This window comes from Ostrinia nubilalis, chromosome 22 (genome assembly GCF_963855985.1).
Source record: "Ostrinia nubilalis chromosome 22, ilOstNubi1.1, whole genome shotgun sequence".
In the NCBI taxonomy this organism is placed as follows: domain Eukaryota; kingdom Metazoa; phylum Arthropoda; class Insecta; order Lepidoptera; family Crambidae; genus Ostrinia; species Ostrinia nubilalis.
In genome coordinates this window covers 2,097,623-2,108,493 of record NC_087109.1, presented here as the reverse complement: position 1 = coordinate 2,108,493, position 10,871 = coordinate 2,097,623, and the positions used below count along the sequence as shown (strand labels likewise).

At 39.9% G+C, this 10,871-nt stretch overlaps 1 protein-coding gene across 1 annotated transcript; it reads left to right on the top strand.

Moving 5' to 3' along the window:
• Positions 1-1,322: 1,322 nt before the first annotated feature.
• Positions 1,323-8,913, top strand: LOC135083021 (thrombin-like enzyme gyroxin B1.4). Its single transcript, XM_063977785.1, has 8 exons — positions 1,323-1,340; positions 2,231-2,409; positions 2,910-3,165; positions 4,407-4,592; positions 5,078-5,276; positions 5,702-5,843; positions 6,358-6,545; positions 8,738-8,913. Exons 1-8 carry the CDS (start codon positions 1,323-1,325, stop codon positions 8,911-8,913), a joined length of 1,344 nt encoding a protein of 447 aa, XP_063833855.1.
• The last annotated feature ends 1,958 nt before the right edge of the window (positions 8,914-10,871 follow it).

Sequence of the window (10,871 nt, the reverse complement as noted above, 5' to 3'; positions counted from 1 at the left end):
TTTATGACTTTAAATGTTATAAATAATTAAATTATGTTTATAGTATTTTATTAAAAACAAACTTTATGTATATAAAAATTATGTTCTTTACATTTATGATTATTTAAATTATGGTATTGAAAATTAGAGAAAGTTATTATTATGCCTAAGAAACCATTATGCATTTAGAAAACTATGCATATCAAAGTTTATGCGAAAAAACTTTATGCAAATACTGTTATACCAAACTAAATTATGATGAAAAATGTTATGCGTCTAAGAGGGCACCCGATTGAAATTAGACCTTATAGTACTGATGCAGTTAAGTTCAAGATAGGTTATTTATTTATTTAGTTTTCGAAGACTGCAAGAGTCAGTTCAATGCACACTAATGCACTAGGTATGTGGACTCACATTTTCGAACTCGTTTAGCGCAGTGAGCCAGGAGAATTCAAAGAAAAGTTGTTTAGTTATAAGTTAAGAGGCGAAAAGCTTGCTTATGACTGTCGTATTATTGAAACCTTTGTGTTCTTTTTTTAGGTTTTTAACGTAAACTTGAAAGGACATCGTAATACGGTTAGCGTCAAATAGTTGGTGACACCCAAAGTAGCCAAAAAGTTCGCAACACGTCTTTTGCTACATTGGAATAATATATAATAATAAATATCCTTGGACATTTTACACTACGCTTCTAGTCCCAAACTAAGCAAAGCTTGTACTATGGGTACTAGACAACGGATATAAACATACTTAAATACTTTTTTTGTAAATACATACTTATCTTATTATTATACATACAAAACACCCAGTCCATTACAAACAAATATGTTCATGCACACAAATGTTTGTACTGTGCGGGAATCGAACCCGCTACCTCCGGAATAGTAGTCCGTTCCGAACCACTACACCAAACGGCCGACGAACAATAAAATGAATGTGTGAAAAACATGTCTCATTCGTAAAGGTTTTTCACAAGTTTTCAAAGCACGATCAGACACATTCTGTAAGTTTTTAGATTTTAGAAATCCTATATTATTTATTTTAAAAGGTTAAGGTACTAATGGAAACCGACTGATCTGAATATCCAATCGCCCATTTTCTCCAAACCTTTTAGAACGCGTGACATGTAAAAACATAATTTCACACATTTGCGCCCAAACTTTCGGTCACACAAAATGTGTTTTTAATTACCCCACGCATCTGGACTATAAATCAAATTACGCGAATTATTTGAACATTTTAGAAGCATTTCCAATATAAATATTTGGCTGAAAGTACGCGACTTCAAAATATGTACAGTGGATATTTAATTGAAATATTTCATGTTACGTTTTTGTTTGAGGATGATCATATTTCAAACGGTACGTGGCGGTTATGTTTTGGCTTTTAGGAATTTTATATGAATATTAATAGTATGACATGAAATATATTGGAATAAACACCGGCGAAGCGCGAAAAAGATTCGCAAACTAAGCGTCCCGTACAATCGTGTATTATACGTGTACCACCATACTTTAACCGTAACTATAACCATAGCCGGTGTTTTTATAATGGAGTTTGGCAAACTTGCCGTTTGTTATAACTTATAGCAACTAAGCCTACGTACTTTAATAAAAAAGCGTTTTATGTCGCTGCTTACATTTAAAGTATCAAAGAATTAACCTAATCTGAGGTTCAAATGAAACCTGCAGACAAACCTAATAACTCTATGATAATTATACAAATCTTAAGATATTCCTAGGGTAAGGGTCCCGTTATAATACCGTTTGGGTGCCAACCCTTAAAATATCTGGAGGAGTATTTATTAAAGCATTATCATTTCAATTCGCTTATGAAATCATCCAATAACTCATTATGAACTCCCTCACAAGTTACACGACATTTTATTGTAGTTATAACTCCAATAATCCGCCTTCTGTCTTACGTTTGTATTAAATTCTGATTGCAATCGCATTTGTATTTTCAAAGGCCTCAAAAACAAAAGGTCACTGAAACAATTTGCGAGAATAACTCAAAACAAAGGACTCATCAACGGTCAGTATACGCAAATTGAATCTGAACCCTGATTGAAGGGACATAACATCAGAGCTGAAAAACCGAATAAAAAAGGCTTAAAACAACACTATTCAATTACACAACACACGGTGATTGTGGTCCTTTGTTTATTAAAACACTAGTTCATATCGAGACTGCAGTTACAATGGGTTTTACAGCTTTAACTGCGTTTTTACTAGCCTTTTCTAATGTACAGGCAAAATTACGGTATTCCACAAATACCAGACAATATAATGCGCTAAGTGACCACACAGTGGTGACGGAAAGTAACGTATTTCCTTACGTGGTATCTGTATTGAAGAAGTCTTCGTATTTAAGTGCTGGAGCCTTGTTGGATGATAAATGGGTGCTGACGGCTGCTGACGCTTTGTTTTTGTAAGGGAGTTAAGATGATATCCTTTTAAGTTCGTTTGTTTGTTCGTTCATTTCAGCCGAAAGACGACCAAGGCTGGACAAAGGCCTACCCCAAGGATTTCCACAAAGACCGCTCCTGCGCCGCTCGCATCCAGGCACCTCCAGATTTTTTAAATGTGTCGTAAGAGTGATAAACTTCATAAAAACTTCATAAATTCCAAGACCTAGAGTTAAATCTAGGGGCATTTCCTAACTCCATTTCGTACTTTAAATATATCGTACTTCTTTAAACCGCTATCAAAGTTTTATTATTAGAGCATCACAATAATTTTAAGTAAGTATTCTTGTAAGTTGTATTGTCGATGACACTGAATAATCATTTCTTCTTCCTTTTTTTCTATTATAGGATGTCCTCCAGAAAAGTGGTGATAATAGTACGAGATTAGGACCCGATGGGTTAATCAAGAGTAACAAAACAGATTCAGAGGCTGTTTTTACCATTCATCAACACATTGTTGCAGAGTCCGAGAATCAGCAAGAGTGATCAAAGTCAGATTGGGCAGCATCAACTACAAGAAAGGTGGGGTCCTTCTCCCGGTGAAGAGTATAGAAGTACATCCACTCTTTGACGACAGTAAGCCGGCCTTCGACGTGGCTCTCATCATGCTGGCTGAGCGGGTGTGGCTGACCCCGACCCTATCTCCAATAAGAATCCAGACAAATTTGCAGGAGATCACTGCTACCCACTTTATTGTGACTGCGTGGACTCCTTTATTAGTAAGTCTTATTACAACTCTCATCATCATCATTTCAGCCATAGGACGTCCACTACTAAAAATAGGCTTCCCTCAATGATTTCCATAATGAGCGATTGGTAGCACCCAGCACCTTCATTTCATCCACGAAGACGCGCCATTTTTCCGCTAATGTTTGAATGTTATCGGTACACGCTGAATTATTTATCCATGAGTGCTCACGCACACTACAATAATGCCGCTCGGATTGCTCGGATCAAACTCCCCGCACCCCGGACTTCCCTCAACCAAAAATTGGTGGGGCGCGTCTTCGTGGATGAAACGATCTATACTGTCTGTAGACAATGATTCCAGTTGCTAGACTATGCGCCCATATGCACCTGCATCTTGCTATCAAAATCAAAATCAAAATTATCTTTATTTGTTTAGACTAATTAAATTAGTACTTGCAAATCGTCAAATGCTCTTAAGGAGCCTATACATGTCTCATTCTTTTTTTGCCCTACCAGCGCTTCGAGACAAACATTTGGCAAGTGCTAAGAAGAAGCGCCGCAACAAACTCAGTCACCACTGTCTGCCGGTTTAAAAATATAAAAAAGTAGGAAGTTACAATACATTCAGAAGCAAGTTACTTACCACGCGCTCCCGTTGATAGAAGGTGGCCTTTAAGACGCCCATCTAGCACGAGACCGCGTGGCAGTTTTGAATATAGGTATTTCTTTAGTGCCGTGCTAATTTCTAGGTTAATTGTTGCGTTTTGATACATATATTTTATGTCAGGTATATCTTTCCTTGACCAGTCCCCGAAGGCAGCGCCTGTTCACAGACATGACGTGTGAACCAGCCATCGCTTCACTTGACCATATTATAGGGAATGTAACGACCCGCCTCACACGCCACTACCCCAAAGACATTTTAGTGAGCATGACAAGTCCAAGATACCCTTCTGACTAAGTGCCAGATATAAAACTATTTAGTAGACAAGGTATGAAAACTCCAGACAGAAAAGCAAGGCACCATAATATAATAGAGAGAGATGGCAACTAATGTATCTATACAATTAATTAGGTACATTGTGAGAGCCTGAGAGACTTATTTCCAAGGTAATTTATCATTAAGGTAATCATTTGTAGTGTAATAAGCATTTTTAGTAAGTGTTCTTTAACATTATCTGGACGATAAAAGTAAAAATCCAAAATCTTCATGAGTTCTTGTTATCTCCATTAATTTCCACAAAAAATCTAAAACCTACCCTCTTTACAGCGTATAAGAGCCAAGCCTCATCACATCATATCAATGGACACGATCAAACAGCGCCGTATGCTCTCAGTCTCCCATCTTCACCCTTCAGACCCTGAACTATGTAAGAAGGAGCTCAACGATATGGGCATCAATGACACGGGGAGCATCATGTGCCTGGACCCGGATTTGAACGCTGATCCTTGTTGGGTGAGAACAGTTCCTGGGTGTGAGAATTCAGGTTTATTTTTGTTAGATTTCATCCACTGTCAGTATTGTAAGAGAGTGGGAAGACAATGGAAGTGGAAGCCGATGAAAGATGGAAATCCATCTTCTTGCAATCAGCATCAATTCGGCCAAAGTAGGTCTACTGCTTTCCAAGGATTTCTACAAAGTCCCGCGCTGCCTGCATCCAGGTATTTCCCACAACCTTCACCAGATCATCGACCTTCGGATTGGGAAGTCAACCCAAATTGCGTTGTCCATGGTCGCCTTTCGAGAATTTTTCTGCTATCATCAGACCATCTGTTCTATTATCTATGTGCCCCGCCCGCTGCCACATAAACTTTACTGTCCGCTTACTAAGCCGCACGTGTGGCACGTCGTAGCGTCCTGCGTTCGTCGTAAAATGACCGACCGTGGACAGTGTGCAGTTACACGTAGATTATCTTTGTAATGTTATTCCCTCATTCCAGAGGGACACTGGAGCCCCAGTGGTTCTCAACGGCGTCCTTTGGGGCGTGGTGTCCTCGTGGCGGCCCGACGACTGCTACTCGCGGCCGGGGCGCAGCTTCGCGGTGCGGGTGGCGGCGCGGGACGTACGCAGCTGGCTGCACGCCGCCACCCGCGGACACAGGTGGAACCGCACCGAGTACGACGAAGAGGATGATAGTAGTGAGAGATGAGGGTTTAGACCATCGTTCACAAGATTAGAATTGAAGAAAAAAGTCAATGTTTCTTAAAGAAAACTGCGTTTTGCTTGTAATAAGGGTTTCCTAAACACTCACCAGTTGACGCCACTGGCGTGCAAGGTCTTCAGAAGACCTTGCCACATAACCTAGCCACAAGCACGTGAGAAGATCGTTTTCTCACGTGCTTGTGGCTAAGACAGTGGTGCCAACAAGAGAGCGCCTGAAACGTTGGAGGACTATCGTCGTTCCAATTTCCAAACCCTACTAGGTAGACGCCTGTGTCAGGCAAGGTCCTGTCACACGCCAATGGCGCCAATTGGTGAGCACAATCAAGGAACCCATCATAACTTTACTGAGGTCCCAGTAGTATTTTCGGCGTCTTCTAAGGGTAGTGTCACCGGGCCCCAGTGGTCCTCAACGGCGTCTCCTCGTGGCGGCCCGACGACTGCTCCTCGCGGCCGGGGCGCAGCTTCGCGGTGCGGGTGGCGGCGCGGGACGTGCGCAGCTGGCTGCACGCCGCCACCCGCGGACACAGGTGGAACCGCACCGAGTACGACGAACGAAGAGGATGATAGTAGTGAGAGATGAGATGAAGAGGATGCTATAGGATTGTAAAAAAAGTAAACGTTTCTTTAAAGAAAACTGGGTTTTTGAGACTCCTTGTAGTAGCATTGTAAATTGTATTAATACACAAGATAGTATGATTGTAGATTTAGTTTTTTTTTCTTAATAAGATCCTAGATACGTTTACCAGAAAGTGCTATCAACTGGTGAGCGCTGAAGCGGTAGAGAACTATAGCATTTATAATCACCAGGTAGGCGCCACTGTCGAGTAAGATCCCATCACTAGCCAGTGGCGCAAACTTGTAAGCATAATCATGGAACCCATCATTACTTTATTGAGGCCCCAGTGGTCACTCGCCGATGGCGCCAACTAGTAAGCGCAATGAAGGAAACCCTCATTATTTTACTGAGGGAGTACCACTGGGGCAATGTTACTCTCGGCGTCTGTCCTAGTGTCACCGGGGCCCCAGTGGTTCTTTGATACTCTCAACGTCCTCTAGTAGTAGTGTCACCGGGGCCCCAGTGGTCCCCAATGGCGTCTCCTCCTGGCGGCCCGACGACTGCTACTCGCGGCCGGGGCGCAGCTTCGCGGCGCGGGCGGCGGCGCGGGACGTCCGCAGCTGGCTGCACGCCGCCACCCGCGGACACAGGTGGAACCGTACCGAGTATGACGAAGAGGATGATAGTAGTGGGTCAATTTCCCAAACACATTTTTTGAGCGGCGTAGCTGAAAATCATATGTTTTTTATGACATAGAACTTTGATTTTTTTTTTAAACGAAAATATACAGAGGTTCCATTTTGAGGACAACATTATTAATGAGTATTTTCTTTTACAAATTCGACAAAAAATAATTGAACTAAGCGTTTCTAATTTTGGTGCAGTGTCCACATCCTTAATTTCTTACAATATGTATTTTTTTAGCTGAAGATCAAAACAGAACTTAGGGAAAAAGTATATTTTTGGATTATACAATCTATCTATTATCTAAGATTACCAAATTAAGCAAGTTTCCCAATTAACTGTGATTAAGTCACGTCCTTAAGTTTTGTCCGCGAAAAATTTATGATTTTGGTGTCAATAATGAAATAGCTCGTCAGTTTCTTTAAAGATCAAACAGGATTTAAACACTCCCATCATTCGTTAGGTTTAGTACCGCCCCCGCGAGCAGTGACGGCAGACGGGTGCAAGACCTCTGCGTCTTCCCGCCAAAAACGTAAATGTGTTGTTTTTTTTTAAACGGACAACAATTCTGCAATTTTGGTGTCTTTTTGTATAAGATTTCTAAGCTATTCTTTTTAGTTGAATTCCTCGTATAATGTAAAGGAACTGTTTTCATACCATGTGTTAAAATGTTATTGTTATATTTAAAACAGATTTCATATAATTTAGCTTTTTCAACGAGAATCTAATTTTGGTGAGTCAATTTTGGTGTTTTTGGTGGTGCACCAAAGCATTTTTAACCGACTTAACTCCGTCAATTGTGAACCGATTTTCAAAATTCTTTTTTTGTTCTATAGGGTACACTTATGTGGTGGTCCCATTGTCACCAAGTCAGGATCTAATGATGGGATCCTAGGGAAATCGAGAGTAAACCTCAAATTTTGTAGAAATGCAGTACGTTTTCTAAAGTTATTCAAGTAGTCATCATCTAATGTTGATGAGATGATGATGGAAGGTAAAACTCCTTAACGCTTAGGAGTTGGAGGATAATTCTTTAAATATTTTAGGTAGGTATGTACATACAGTTGTATTATTTCAGGTATTTAAGATGAGCTGATGACGAAAGGTCAAACAACATAAGTTAGGAGTTAGATGATACTCAATACTCATTTGTTGATACATACATTGACACATGATACATTGATACTTTTTAGTTGCCGATATTTAAAGTAGGGAGCCTGTATTTTGCTAGGAAGATTATTTACACTTGGATTGTGATTAAGACTATAATTTTCCATTACAAAATGGATAATTATAGTCTTAATCACATTAAACATAGGTACTGTCCCTCTTCAGTGACAATAACAAGGACTAATCAACTAAAAAGCATGAAAAAAAATAATTTTAACAAAAAAATTAAAACCGACGCCAAAAATCACTTAAAAGTAGAAAATAAGTACGTCGTTATTTATTTATTAGGACAATATACCATGATTAATATTTTTGGAGTCGGTGCTGGTAAATTTAAAACCATTTCTTGAGCTTGGCACTAAGATATGACCGACTGATAGCATATTTTCTAATTTTGGTGCTTTAATATAAATTTTGGTGTTCTCTTAATTTTGGTGTAAGGAAAATCTAAAAAACTACTGGACAAAATTTAATGTCTTAATCATTTTAGAAACAGTATAAGTTTCCAATAAATTTGATCTATAATAAAGAATAAAAATACACAAATAACAATTTCCACCAAAATTAGGCAAAAATATGCACTTGTTGAAATTCACCCTAGTGAGAGATGAGGGTTTAGACCATCGTACACAAGATTAGGATTGAAGAAAAAAGTAAATGTTTCTTAAAGAAAACTGCGTTTTGCTTGTAATGAGGGTTTCCTAAACACTCACCAGTTGACGCCACTGGCGTGCAAGGTCTTCAGAAGACCTTGCCACATAACCTAGCCACAAGCACGTGAGAAGACCGTCTTCTCACGTGCTTGTGGCTAAGACAGTGGTGCCAAATAGAGAGCGCCTGAAACGTTGGAGGACTATCGTCTTTCCAATTTCCAAACCACCACTAGGTTGACGCCTGTGTCAGGCAAGGTCCTGTCACACGCCAATGGCGCCAATTGGTGAGCACAATCAAGGAACCCATCATAACTTTACTGAGGTCCCAGTAGTATTTTCGGCGTCTTCTAAGGGTAGTGTCACCGGGCCCCAGTGGTCCTCAACGGCGTCTCCTCGTGGCGGCCCGAAGACTGCTACTCGCGGCCGGGGCGCAGCTTCGCGGCGCGGGTGGCGGCGCGGGACGTTCGCAGCTGGCTGCACGCCGCCACCCGCGGACACAGGTGGAACCGTACCGAGTATGACGAAGAGGATGATAGTAGTGAGAGATGAGGGTTTAGACCATCGTACACAAGGTTAGAATTGAAGAAAAAAGTAAATGTTTCTTAAAGAAAACTGCGTTTTGCTTGTAATGAGGGTTTCCTAAACACTCACCAGTTAACGCCACTGGAGTGCAAGGTCTTCAGAAGACCTTGCCACATAACCTAGCCACAAGCACGTGAGAAGATCGTTTTCTCACGTGCTTGTGGCTAAGACAGTGGTGCCAACAAGAGAGCGCCTGAAACTTTGGAGGACTATCGTCTTTCCAATTTCCAGACCACCACTAGGTAGACGCCTGTGTCAGGTAAGGTCCTGTTACCCGCCAATGGCGCCAACTAGTAAGCGCAATCAAGGAAACCTTCATTACTTTACTCAGGGAGTACCACTGGGGCAATCGTACTCTCGGCGTCCTCTAAGGGTATTCTCACTGGGGCCCCAGGCCCTCAGTAGTCCCATCGAGGCGGCTGAAGAGGAGGCATTGTAACCATCAATAGAGGATACTCTAGATTAGTAGTAAAAAGTAAATGATTCTTGAAAGAGAACTGCGTTTTACTTGAAATGAGGGCTTCCTTGCGCTCAACAGTTGACGTCACTGAGTCACTGGCGAGTAAGATCCTGTCACTTACTTGTGGCTATGTCAGTGGAGCCAACTGGTGACGCTGAAGGAAGGAAGGACTATCTGTCAGAGTATTATAACAAGTTAGTATTATCTAAGTACGAATATTCTATGATAATATTATAGATTAAATTCATTTTGAAAGTGTGAATCTTATCGCGATTTTTTGACTCATTTTCTACTATAACCGCAAAAAGCATGGCCTTCCCATACTTTGTACAAAAATTGTAATCTGTCCCAAAAGCATCGAATACAAATCTTTCGGGTCACAGGTGTGTGTTCACCTTACGTGAAACCCATAAATAATAAATGCTGACATCGAATAAAACCGCACCATAAAATACTTGATAGTTCGCACCTGGCCTTATTATTATCTGGCAACTGTGTAGTTACAGGGAAAGAGTGGAAATAAATGAGCAAGATAGTCCGGCTTACAAGTCAATAAAGAGAGCGTTTAGTTTCAATAATGCTAGTTGCAGACTAAACCCTAAGCTAAACATGTGCATGTGGATTGAGTGATCCTTGCTTCAATCTTAACAAAAATCGAGGAAGTTTTACTTAAAATATGTTAAAACATTGCGATGAAGTTTAAAAATTTGTTAAACCTAAGATAAAAATGTTATGGCCAATAAATAGGAGCACTCATACCGCACGCTTTAAGAAAACGTCAACATGTTTATTTCAGAAAATAAAGCCTTTCCACTTCTTTTTATAGTATTGAAAAATTGTTAAGAATATGTTAAAACTATTAACAAATTCAGAAATTCCTTGCACGTCCCGTTCCAAAGTTATGACGATTATTTAGGATCACTCACACCGCACACGGGCCGTATGAGTGCTCTTCAAAATAATGACTTTTTATTAATAAATACGTTTTATTTCTGTTGGGAAATGTGTGCAAACTGACGAGCGAATTTGTTAAAGAATAAGTGTGACAAAACTTAAAAGCTGAAGGAAGAAATTAACCTTTATTCTTTCCTCCAATATGCCGTGTGAGTGATCCTTACTTTTACCTCTATCTGCTCATATGTAGTTCGTAGGCAGACTGAGATAGTATCTAAAATTGTTAATTGTTTTTAACAATTATTTGGCATATATTTTGCTTTTATTAAGGTCATAATTTAAGAAATATCAGGCTTAGATGATTCCTAAAGGAAAATGTTGATTAGGGTACGTATGATTTTTTATTTTGAGAGACTGTTTCGATTCATCAGAAGTTTACATGTGAGATTTAATTATATTATTTTATCGTATTTTATAGTCCAACAAAAAAAAACAGTTTTGTTGAGAAATTTGTAATTTATTTAAATAAAACCGTGAGTATCTTTCTCAATTCATATTACAAGTCAAATTT